Genomic DNA, 13,631 nt, shown 5'->3' on the forward strand with positions numbered 1-13,631 from the left:
CCCCCCCCCCCCCCCCCCCCTCTCTTTCTTTCTCTCTCTCTCTCTCCTCATTTCTTACCCCTGTTCATTTTTCATCGCCCCCCCTGACGCTCATTATAGTCGCGTGTTGGGTTAAGAAGGGTGCAATTCTCGCCATCTTCCACGTCTGATTAAATCTGGGGAATATCCCCAGGTAGAAGTTTAAAACGGACGCTGGAAAGGCCCCGCGTAATTTTCCCCGCTTCTGTGGTTCCACACAGAAATGTAACTCTCGCATGATTTAGAGACAATTTTGCAAATCTATCCAATCAGGCTCTAATTAAGGGTTTTATGAGCCGCAGGTCTTATTACAGGGATCTACGTATCTATATTCATGCTAATAATACGAAATTCCATTCAGGATTTGCCTTTCCAGGCCATATCTGGGCCCAACGAAGGTAGGCCTATTTCGGGACATGCTTATCTACGGCCATTACAGACTTGGCGTACGGCCTGATACTTCATTTCAACCGATTAATTTCAATGGGTCATTTGACGCTCAATATCTCGTAAGTTCGAGTCGAGGGGAGAAGGAAACACTGCCGTTCGGGTACCGGAAGTCCGAGTCGCGGTATTTTCTCTTTTTACATTACACTCTGTGAATGTTAAGGAGAAGACGTTAGAGAGAGAGAGAGAGAGAGAGAGATTATAGATAGGCGTTTTGCTCCAATTGCGTTTTATAACGCAACGTTTCGTCCCGGAGGGACCGGTCGTCGTAAGGTGCCAGCTCGTTTCACAAAGTCCGACTTATCGGATCCCCGGTTTACGATTTACCGTAAACGCGAATTATCCCGCGAAATTTCCGCGCGCGAGCGAGCGCGCGATATCACGCGGATAATGCCCCGTCGTGTTTTTGTCGTTGAAATAAAAGGCGGAGAAAGGCCGGGAGGTGTACACGTCCCTCAACGTCGTCAAGCGTCGGAGCTCGGCGTCACCGTTCGTAAACGCCCCAGCATGGAAGGGACATTAGGAGGCGAAAATGTAAGGGGGAGGGGGAGAGGGAGAAACGGAGAGGAAGAAAAAAAGAAAGAAAGAGAGAGAGAGAAAGGAATTTTTCCACGACGCTCTTACGGAAATTAAAGTTTTGACACTCCGGTGCGATAACACGCTGGCCGAAACCGACTCTCTCTCTCTCTCTCTTGCCTGGCTAATTCAATAACAGCTAATTGACGTATCGCGGTCGCAAAGATTCAAATCGTATTATAACGAGAGGCATGAATACTCAAATGCGAGGTCACCGAGGAGAGCTCGAACGAGAAAGTATTACAGGAAGGTCGTGCGATGTCTCACGCGGAATAGTAGAGGGTCGGGGGGAGGGGGGGCAGAAATATTAGGGGTGATACAGAGATATAGAGAGGAAAAAGCGTGCCGCGCCAATGCCGTGTAATCGATTTTATTCATCGCGAAATACGTGACACCTGTTCCGAGGAACAGCAGTGACATCCATATCGATTTCGCGGCGTCAACTTTTTCCACTGCCTGCTTCCTGCGCGCCAACTTATTCGAACTTTGCTCCGGTGAGATATCGGCTTTCGNTAACTGGCAATCTCGGGGAAACTTCTGGCTAGTATGAAACTCGTTCCTACGCTGTATTACGACCACTTGTCCTTTCTGACATCTCACCGCCGTTCCGGTCTCGATGGTCCGTGCGACCGGACGGCGAGTTCGTTAGATACTACCGTAGGCAGTATTATCGGCCTTAACACGGACGAAAAAGCGGATGCACCGTGCTTGCCAAATGTCGCGGGCGCGTAAACCCGCGATCCTCCGCGGCGGAAGCTCCCGGACGCGTGAAACGGTGAAATCGATAAATAGGTCAAATTTTTTTTATCGCCCCGGAAGAGAAGAAAGCGCGGAGGGAGCGTCTTTCGACGCCTCCTTTCGGCGTCGATCGGCAAACGACTTATTGGCCGGTTCGCCATATAAAAATGTCGTACGTATTTCGCCAGTACTGGAGATTGGTGAGATACCAATTCAGTACGGAAATACGGATTTTACGTTACGACATGCTGATGCTTTAAATAAAAAATCGCGAGACGTCGGGTAACGCGGGGCCTCAAATAGCTCAGTGCCGGTAAGAGTGTGAAAGTGACAATTTTCAGCCAAAACCCTGAATCTTGATCAAGATTTTTTATGCGCAGAAAATGTCTTGGGAGGAGAAAAGTAACTATTTGTAAGTGATTTAACATTTATCTCGCGTTTTTTTTTTAGATAAGTACAAAATAACTCGATTTTCTTATGAATAGCTTCTCTAAAGGGGGCACGTCGTTTCTCCTTTTTGTTGTTTTTTCGGAAAGGAATTTACATCTCATTTTAGAGAAGAATTTTGTGTCATTTATATCCATTTCCACCATCATGATTTAAATCTGATGGACGATTAACTCCACGGAATTGACGGAATTGACCGATCGCATTGGCCAATTGGCTGAATTGATCAGTGCAATTGGTTAATTCCATTAAGTTATTCGTCGATTAGAATTAAATCATGATGGTGGGACCGAACATTAGTCGAATATTTTTATTTTCTGATTCTCTTCAAATCTCATACAGAATTCGATAAGATATTATATCTAAAGAATCTATCTAATCTATCTAAAGAAGGTCAATTATTCCCCCCAAAAAACGCAAAACAGATTTTGGTAGTGTAAATGTTTGGCGATTATTAAACAACTGTAGTAATTTTTTTAGAAACTTTTCAGAAAGTCTTAAAACCTCTCCTGAGATATTGGCAAGAAAACATTTCCATCGTAAAGTTACGCTTATCTCAATCACAAATCTAGTTAATCTCGCTACAGAAATAAGAAGAACCCAACATAATGTAAAATTACTTTGTGGCATTTGTTCTTGTGACATATTAAATATATATAATGCTACGCGATCACGCTACTTAAAGTAATATAATATTTAGCGCAATTTTTTGACAGTGTGACAGATGTGACCTTTGAATAATCAATATTTCAATAATCAACAATCAATATTGTTAACGTCACATTTATCGATGAATGATAAAAAAATAATAAATTAAAACAACTTAAGATTATTTAACTATAGGACATTATAAAACTGCAATTATATCAACTTGCGAGGAAACTTGAAAAAATGACTTTTGGCCAAGAAATTAGCGTTATCACTGCGTAACCCATATATTATATACCTATATATTAGCTGGGTATCTGAGCAAAACCCGGATCTTTTAGATAACCCGCATTCGCGTGTACTACTCGACTATCCGTACACCTACATTTGCGAGTGTTACCAGAGCAATCAAATAAAGGAAGATTGTTTTTTGTCATCGTATATCATACATCTTCTCACGCTATGTCATTTCACAACTTTTGTTGTTTTGTTTTTGGTGAGGTAATATATTTCTACAAGATTAAATTTAGCTGCAAGTTGCCTCACGTATAGAAGGCGTACGAATACAAAATAAGGCTGTCCTTAATCGAACCGAAAAACTACGAAGCCGTCTCAAGAGTTAATGTAGCATATAACATATTATTGAAAAAGCTGTAATGCGTCATTTATATTGAAAAGAGTTTGGAGAACATCTGAAATTATCCGCATAATTAAGTATTCGAATGTCCGAATAATACCCAAAAGATGCGATTATTTTATCTAGAAAAACTTGGGTACTTGGGCAGTCAAAGTTGACAGCACTACAAGAAATATCAATCTCGGACCACTGTGAAGCGATTACCTGACAAATGCAAGATCGGAGTCGATTCCAGTTGTGTTTGCCTTGATCCCATATTTTTCGCCTCATATCACATTAAAAGTGGATAGGTATAAATAAGTACCCTGGCCATAGTTCTGACCCTTACTTCTACAGAGAAAGAGAGAGAGAGAGAGAGAGAGAATATGGTTGAGTATTAACAACTATTACAACTATTAATTACAGTATTAACTACAGTATTAACAAAGTAATTATAGTCACTACTGGGAACTCGGTATTGTCCCAGTATTGGGAATCGATAATTTTTGGTCCTTTTGTAATATTGAAAATCGGCACAGTTACAATGCTGCACCGAGGAAAAGAGTTTGGTAACAACTACCAAACATTTAGTGAAGTAGTTTCAACTAAAAACTTATTTAGTAACCGAATCATTTAGTTGCACAGTATGTGTAACTAAATTATTTAGTTAATACGACAAAATCATTAAGTCACACACACCGTGCAACTAAATGATTTCGTTACTGCGACCAAATCATTCAGTTGAAACTGTTTCACAAAACGTTTGGTAATTGTTACTAAACTCTTTTTTTCAGTGCGCTTTTCGAATCTCGACCCGTTGCTATCGTTTCAGCGTTCCACCAGTATCATCAAATCACTACTGATATCTAGTAGTGCTGTTCACTAAGAATTCCTACCGAGCCGGTACATTGCCAGCAATTATTTGCTACTTGAGTTGTTGCACAACACGTACATTGAAAAAAGGGATTTCGTAATAAGTACTAAAATTCGGTGAATATTTGCCGGCCAAATATTTGATTATTGCGATCAAATACCGCAACCAAATGATTTAGTTTCATATACTATTGTACATATACAGCACTGTAGCTCGGTAGTATATTGTATATTTAACCCTTATCGGACGCTAACTTTTTATGCGTGATTCTCACTAGGTTGTAGCTGGTTTCGGTAAATATGCGAACTTGTCACCTCCTACGTGACGTACGACCGCAGCGACGAAGTATTGTTGTCGTGAGAGGTGACTTACGACCGATAAGGGTTAATATACGAGACTAAATTATTTGATCGCAATAATCAAATATTTGGTCGGCAAATTTTCACCGAATTTTAGTATTTATTACCCTTTTCTCGGTGGAAAACGCTCGGTCAACCGATGAATGACCCTTCGCCGTGGATTTCCAGATATCAGAGACGCCGATTGAAAAAAAAAAAAAGAAAATGACCAGATCTGGCGTTTACGCTGGGCGAGTCGTCGAGTCGCGGGCGATGAATCGTGAAATCGACTCATTATCGCCGCGATATCGGATTCGCTTAATCGCGAGCCGATCGATCGAGCGACGCGAACTTTTGCTTCGCGTCGTCCTTTCGAACGCTGTTGCAACGTAGGATCAGGCTTTTGCGCAGGCCGCACGCCGATAGCCGTGAAGTCAGGTGCGCGCGCGCTCGCCGGCGAATTTACGAGTTTCGGCACAGCTGATCACACACACACACACACGTACCGGGTCACAGTTCACAAATCACGGAACGTCTCGCCCGGGCGGAGCAACACTCCCGCTCGCCAAATTGTAAAATTAAATACTCGACGGGGAAATCAGCCCTCACATAAACACACACATATCCCGCATATATACATCTCTCTCGTACTTGAAACAATTCTCCCTTCCGCAAAGCGTCGACATTTTTCCCCGGGTTTTTCCCCCGTCGAAAAGACGAATCACCGTCCCGAGAGCGGAGGAAGCATTTAGCGGCCGAATCTGTGTGTATTCGTCCCGACGCCGGAAGTCGCCGATGATTCCGTTCCCGCGCTTATCCGCCGAATTAACGATGGAATCGGTGCTCTTGAGCCAGGCGGAAGACGAGGCGACCGGGGCGCGATCGTACGCGAAGGACAAGACAGGTGAGAGGGGAAGTGGCGGCGGGCAGTGCGCATCGCGCAGGAGCTGGCAAATTGCGTTCGCGTTAAAGGACCGACCGAACGAGAGAGCAAGAGAGAGAGAGAGAGAAAGAGCCTTCCCAGAATTATTGAGCCCGAGTTGTCCGATCGATACCTCCTTTCCCGACTCACACGGTGTGTGCGGATGACGAAAAGCGTGCTCCGCCGCCCTTTGTTAGGTGGCCAGGAGTCGTTTCCGCCGACGCCCGAGTGGGGCATCTTGGCGGGCGGGCGTCCTTGTCCGCAGCGGCAAGTGCAGCTGCCACGTTTTCGCCCGCCTTTGATAAAACAGAGTTCGTTTCTCTCTCGCGCGCGCGCGCCGAGGGAGATGTCCGAGGCTGCCGGCCGAGGGACCGATAACCGTGCGTCGATCGATTACACGCCGATAGTAAAGCATCGCGCACACGGCGCGGAAAAGGTCGCCGAGTGTATCGGGGCGCTCTATCGCGCGGGGCACCGCTAACACCGGCGATAAGCGGGTGCCCGCGATAACCCGCTTCGCATGCCGCAATTTGGGTTATCGCCGTGACTAAATCCCGTGAGCGGCCGCGCGGACTGCGCCCGGGATATCCACGGCCGAGGAGGACGAGCAGTCTTCTTCCCGTCTTAGGCGGGGTCTGCGGTGAGAATTTCAACCGGAGGACTTGAGAAACTGACCCGATCACAGTCGAAGTGTAGAAGAAAGGAAATTACGGATTGGTCAATTTCTCAAATTCTACGCCGGAAATTCTCATTGTAGGCCGCTTTAAGCGGGATCTGCAATGAAAATTTCAGCTCTGAGCTTGGGAAAATTGAGCGATCACGGTCGATTATTCTCCCCCTCATTCGACCGTGATCGGTGGTCAGTTTCTTCAAGCTCAGAACTTAAATTCCCAGACCCCGCTTTACTTCGCAGTTTCTACACGACAGCTCCGTCGAGCTGCTATCTTTTTTTCCCCCCAAGGCCGGCCCGAAGTGTCTTTTTCCGAGTCATCGACATTCGTTGCTTCGGCCTTGCCCGAGCGATCAGGCCGATGGCACGCGTGAAGACGCGAGTAGTGAGCAAATCGGCCAACCATGCTTGATTGTTCTCGGGCCGTAAGAGGGACACTCGACTGCGATTGGTCAATTTGCTCACTTCTTATGTTTCTGTGTGCGCGCTATGGGCCTTATCACTGCCTCGCGTTACCCGCGAGTATGCGCGGCATTTTGCGAAGTAACGCGATAAGCAGGCGATTGGAGGCCACTTGGACGCGCTTTAGTACACACTGGTGACACATTGTGTGTTCGATGTACGAATCCGTCGGAGTCATGAATCCAAGTTTAACATGTGCTTCCTAGACTAGAGGATGCGTGTGTAAACAGAGAAGCGCAATCGGGGAGAGTCGATCTCGAGATTGGCTGTCCGAGTCACGTGACTTAGGCGCCATTTTTCGGCCGGCCGCGACTAAGAGTATACGGTTGATACCCCGGTAAGTTATATATAATATTTTTATCACATACTTTTAGGAAGAGAGAGAGAGAATATATCATGACTCAGTAAAATCTCTTTTTTTTTTTTTTACGTGCCGAGTTATAACAAATTACGAGCAGTGACAAATTATGGAGAGAATATTCCTACTTAGAATAATTATTAAGGCTAATCTCGCGCAACCTAACCTTTTTTTCTTTACTTATTTCGCTTTTCTCTCTTTCTTATTCACCTGTTCCAAATATCACCGTGCAAAGTAAATGGCGGATCTTCGGTATATCGAATTCACTTGCGCTTCTCTATTTATATCTGGGACCAGCTTTGGGCGTTTGATCGTAACATACAATAATATATAAATGTCCGCATAGATAATGTAAGTTATGTATAATATGTCATGTATGCAGACAATAAGTAATCTGTGAACCGTTAAGGAAAAGACTTGTTTCTTCTTATGTTTCATAAGTCTTATTTCTATATTTAGAAAAGAAGAAAAGGGCAAATAAGAGCCAACGCTGCTTGTTGCTTACGGTAAACACTTAATAATATAGAAATCTTTGGAAGCAAAACAGACGAAGGTTTCGGTCGCGTCGTTTGGATCCTCTCCAGCGCAATTAACAACACGAAACGATTAAAATACAAAAATTAAAACATTAAAAATTGGACAAATATGAAAGTCGTCGGATTAATATTAATTTGGTGTTGTAATCGACATTAATCTTCCGGTCTTGACGCAAACGGTCCGCTTCGATTAGCCTGTTGCCTTTAAATATATGTTGGGCTAAAGGGAGGTATACAAATTCAAAAAAATAAATATTAACTCTTACCTAACAGACACTTATGTCGGTCTAGTCTTGCCCGTAACATATGTGTAGTCAATACAACGAATGTTTATACGTCGATAATGTATGAAAGTTAAATTGTCGTGAGACATCCAAAACATTAAACCAATGGAGAAAAAAGTTTATCCTTGCGGTGATCTGTCGATAACATGAGACGAAAGACTGTTTAGGTTAATCGTGTTTTCTTGTAAATAAAATCCAGTCTTCTGACATTATATGAGAAACATCTTGGACAGAATGTTCCATATTTAATATTTTGACGTTGTCTCAGTCGAACCTCAGTCGTGCCTTAGTCTTTAGTCTGTTAGGAGACTACCGATTCTTCAATATTGTTCCTCGATAACTGATTGTGACGCTTCTTAATGTGAGTTCCGAATTGTCTATTCGTTTGTTCCACATCTTATTTTTATATTTTATTTTTGTTTCTTTTTTGGAAAGCTCACAGGTAAACTTAAATAATAACATCTGCATATTAACAGTATGTAAACTTTTTATATTACTATATGAACGTTTTAAATATGCGTAAAATAGATTTTATATCTGACTTAATCTAGTATAATCTATTAAAAATTGGTGAAATTATTTTGTTTAAAGCGGTTATTCTACCTTGTCAAGCCACTAGTATGGCATTTATTCTAAAAGATGTTATTAGAATTCGAATTGAGATGAACTTTTTTTTAGAAATATTTATTAACACTTGCATTTTATAATGTATTTCATAATGATGCAGTGTAACATTCCATGTTAATTACTGAAACTGATTGTAAATGGCGATGAAGAGACTGCCAATGAAAACACCTCCATCTCACGGAAATGATTGAGAAGCACTGCGTGATCTGAAACAAACTATATTTTCTCAAACAATAATCAACAATTTAACACAGATATTACCAAAATGGCGGCCTTTTTAAAGGGGAAATTCGATTTTCGGCTAAAATTGTGATATTTATTTTGCAATAACAAAACAATTATTGCAGATATCGCTTTTATTGTAATCCACCTTATGGAGAGACATGTCTCTTATAAGTATGTTAAGTTGAAAAGTGACATCTTTAAAAGTTTCTACGCAATCACTTCCATCAGTTTGAAAATGTGGTTTCGAGAAAAATATATTTAAAGTTTCAAGTTGTGTTTAACCCTTTGGGGACGAGTGTCGGCATATAGCCGCCCATGCCGTTTTACCGTTCCGGACGCGTGTCGGCATATAGCCGCCCATGCCGTTTTACCGTTTATGAAAAATTTTTCTTGTGTTAAATAGAGCCTTAGTTTTTATAACGTTCAACGTATTTATTTTCTTTACTGCGCACTCCAATACCTCTCGTCCTCAGCGACGCTCGCCCGTCGAGCGGCTCCGTCCCCAAAGGGTTAAGTATATATTTTGATTATTTACACTTACTTACACTTAATCAGCTATCCTGGGATCATAAAGCAAACCTTCTATTTTTTCAAGTTCAACCAGCTTTCATTTTTCTGAGCCATTTTCGCTTGCCGAGATTTTGAAAAAGTATCGACGCTTGACAGCTTTTACTCGTCCCCAGAAAAAAGCGCGTGAAAAATTTTGTCTGAGACCAAAGTTTTATCCCTAATACCTCCATAATCTTTACTAATATTGTATATCCTTTATTGAATATACAAACTGCTAAGTAGACAGCAATTTCAATTATTTACGATGCTGAATATGCTTCGAAGCGAAATGCCACATCGTAGAATTAAAGCTCTCATTATTATTTTGAATATAAACTTCGAGGCATTGTTTTAATAAATCTTGAGTAGACTTTCGTAAGTCAATCAAAAGCCACGGTAGAAGGTGATTATATTTATCTAAAGTTGTATCTGCGGTTTTCTATCTACACGTCGCTTCAATCTACGGCCTATAATTTCGATTCTTTTGAATTTTCACTGAAAACTTAAATACATTTTCGAGGTTTCAGACTATAGAAATATATAAGAACAAAAAAATCAATTTTCTGACCCGACAAAGTAGAATATCTCTTTAAAGATTTGCGATAAATATTCAGACTTTAAGTATTCAGACATTTGCTAAATCTTCTCTACAGTGTTTAGTAGAAGACGTTCTATTTCCGAGAAACAGATAACATAAACGAAAAGTGCAAAGGTGAACGGAGTATGCATGAAGCGATCCCACTTTTTTGTCCAAAATAATATGGCAATGCACCCATGATGGTAGCTCAAACATTAACAAGAGACGATGCTTCATTTAGTTCGGTTTAAAAGATAAACATTTTCTGGAAGAAGGCAGATACCGAAATCTGAATATTCTTTTTTGGCGTTTCAAAAGCTTTCAATTAATACCGGTCTCGACTGTGTCCAATTGTGTGCCCAAAAAGTGGGCAGAAATGATATTCACTTTTTCTGCGTTGCACATATATATATACCTGCACATACATACACATATGTATATCAACTGTCCAGTTTGTAATATAAAATATCTTCATAATTAACATCAAGGTCGGATACGTGAATCATTTTATAGTTTAAGTTCATTCCGACTAATAAGTAACCCTTTCTCTTTTGCACTGTGCTGTGCGGTACTTAGTAATATTTGACATGGTTTGCATCGCCCTACGAAAAAGGTCCGCGTAAACCTCACGTAGATGTGAATTATCCACGTGATCTGAAGATCTACGGCGTAATCCTGCCTAGGACTTTACTTTCAACTATTACGACGCGGCGAATCATTGGAAGAATACCGAATAATCGTTGTTATCATAGGTATATGCGGCGCGTTAACGACGGCCGTTTGATTGCAGTGCCGTCGGTATGGCAGAAGACTCGACTGATTCTTCCTTGCTGACGAGCGCCACCGAAGAAGACTCCAGGAAGCCGGCCCGCAGCCGGTTCCCGACGGAGGGCCGCTTCCCGTACCGGGAAAGTCTGAACTTGAGCGCGCGATTCGACGTCCGCCAGCACGACGATGACGCCGCCGGGAGGCGCAGGAGGGGTCGGAGCGACGAGCTATCGTCGGAATACACGTCGGAGTTCGACGATTACGGCAATTCCTACGGGAGACGGGCCGTTCGTAGCTGGTTGTCGCAGTCTTGCCCGCGGCTCTCGAGGATCTGCAGTAAGTCCGAACAACACGACGGGGCTCTCGAACGAGCGAACTCGATCAATCCGTGCAGATGTGGTCTCCAACGGCGGGTAACGGCGCGAGAAACGAGTCTCGTCGGGCGAGACGAGAAGTTCGGATTCCTCTGAGCGCGCGCGATACACGCGCGTATCCGGTGACGCCGAAAAGCGACCGGATCACTCGAATCGGGGGAGAAGGGGGACTCTTGCGCGGGATCCGGATTTCCGGCGTGTCCGACTCGTATTTCACCTCCCCTCTTATCGTCGCGGAAGAATTGGCGGAATCGCTCGCCGCGCGATCCTTTTCCGATAGTTACGACGCGGCCGATATTTCGATCGCGATGATACGTTTAATTATTGCCGGTAAAGCCCTCGAGACTAGCCGCCGGTACTCGTGCACGGTCGAAACGGGGGTGAACTGCCGGTGGGCTTTCGCGGTTACGAGACGAGATTCGCGATAAGTCCCGCGTTTCCGATTCGGCCGGTCAGCGATAGCCGAGTTCTCTCGCTCTCTGCGGGCATCGATCTCTCCGAAACGATCGAAGAGAAACCGGAGGATCGAGAAAAAAAGAACAAGAGGGCCACGGCGCTCTCTACGGGAGACTACTCGCGCGTGTCCGTCCGTCTGTCTGTCTGTACTAATCAGTGTTTCTTACATGTCGAGCGTTGTTGCGACACGAAGGTTTGTTACTAACCCCTACTCTTTCAGGGCTTGAATACTGTGCCATTTATTTATATGTTTTTGCAGTGCGTAGCTTTGGATATACGAATGAATATATTGTCGTTCTTCGAGGTAAGATGCACCTTTGGACAATTTTTTATGTCAGCTCCCCCCTCTTCGTGCATATCCCGCTGGCGTACTCTTTTTTGCGCTCGGAGTACGCGTTGGATTTTTTTTACACGCAACGCCGAAAGCGAACTTCCGCGGTGAATGGCCCGTTTTTCTTTTCCCAACGCGGTTTTGTACTCCCACGGAATGTATCGCACGTTTCCTGCGCGTTTCCGGACGCGCAATCTGATAACGGGGTCTCCTTCGAGAAAGAGGGAAGTGTCAATTTTGGCGCGACTTAAAAATTGAAACGCGTGGCTGACGTAGGGGGAAACGTTTGTCTTTGAACGGCGATACTTAATCCTCGAGCTTAAATCAGCAAACAGCGGTAAGTGACGCTTACCGGCACGTGTGTGCTTGAATCCGCAACAGCGATTGCCCGACTTGTAGGGTCCTGGCTGCGTAGACACTTATTAAATAGCGATGGATGCACGAACGGATGATGTTATTTTTCATTTATACGATTGCACTCATATTCTGCACGATGCCGTAGCGACAAGAATGCGCTTTATACCGGTAACTTTTCTATTTAAAAGAGAAGACAGGTACATTCTTTTTCTTTTTACATTGTATATACCACTCAAAGGGCTTGTGTTAAAAAGGACGAATTTCTGCATTGACTAAATTAAGTGTATCTATAAAATTAAATTTTCCTCGTTCCCAATCTATACATATATTTCTTAGCGATGTTTCTTCAACTTATAGACCTCAAAGATGATGTCATATTTTTCGTAAAACTTTCGATATGTAAATTATTGAACAGAAATATGTATAAATATTTTAGGAGCAGCGAGCTTGTTGGTAGTAATGCGAATTATATTCTCTTTACATCGTTATTTTCACACACACACATATATATATATATATATGTTTATATAATTATTAATCACGATATATGTTTCGGGTATTATACGATATTGCAATTTTTCAACACGTGATATGCATGCCGAGGTACGAGCATGTAGTTTCCGCGAGATAATCAATCTAGTCAGACACCAATACGCCGTAATTTTGAGATAACGCTTTCGAGAGCCGCGCGTTATATATAGTGATAAGGGTGAGTAGAGGTGCTAGGGATCTGATTGACGAGATAAGAATTCAAGGATCAGTGAACACGGTGGGCATAACGATCGCGTTCTCTAAGTGCGCCAAACGTATCTGTCATTCTGGTAGAACGGAGATGATCGCCTATTACCGAACGTCTGCGTCAGTCCGACGGGAAGCAAGGTTGCAAATAGGTTGTGTTTCACTCTTCGATCGTAATCCCCCTTGTAATCCTATTGCTGGTCGATTCTCCTCGGAGGCGTCGTTACCGTCATCTCTACCGTCGTCGCAGTCACGACGGTCGTGCGACGATTGCGCGTCGTACAATCGGAGATTCTCCACGTCGAGAAATCATCCAAACCGCGACGGTGGTCTCGACAAATGCCGCCGGAAGCTTCGGATCCGATTCACTGATTTTTCCCTTCGGGGTATTCGCGTTCATTTCAGTTTGCACGTAGCGGTACGACAACGCCCACGCGCATTCTCTCGCGGGAATTCATCTTTCGCGGCGCGTCGCCGAGCGATGCGAATTAACGAGCGCGAAGGAAAAAAGGGAACGAATCGGAAAAAAAAGAAAAAGAAAACGAAGAAATGAAAGAAAAACGAACGGATCGCTCGCGGAGCCGATGTAGAGGCGAGAGGTAAACGCACTTCGGGCGCTGCGTAGTTTGCGCGCGCTGGCGCGACAGGAAAGACGAAGAGGACGAGAGTGAATGACCGTGCCGAAAACCTGACCC

General features: G+C 43.5%; 1 protein-coding gene across 2 annotated transcripts in view; it reads left to right on the forward strand.

The window, feature by feature from the left end:
• Positions 1–13,631, forward strand: part of LOC106747845 (growth factor receptor-bound protein 14-like) — a 336,864-nt gene that overhangs the window by 86,063 nt on the left and 237,170 nt on the right. For both annotated transcript variants that reach the window (XM_014625782.1, XM_014625783.1), the window contains one exon: positions 10,703–11,016. In XM_014625782.1, the coding sequence (XP_014481268.1) occupies positions 10,713–11,016 (304 nt within the window). In that variant the 5' untranslated portion in view covers positions 10,703–10,712. The remainder of the gene's footprint in view (positions 1–10,702; positions 11,017–13,631) is intronic.

This window comes from Dinoponera quadriceps, unplaced genomic scaffold (genome assembly GCF_001313825.1).
Source record: "Dinoponera quadriceps isolate SergipeBrazil2010 unplaced genomic scaffold, ASM131382v1 scaffold2503, whole genome shotgun sequence".
Classification (NCBI taxonomy): Eukaryota; Metazoa; Arthropoda; class Insecta; order Hymenoptera; family Formicidae; genus Dinoponera; species Dinoponera quadriceps.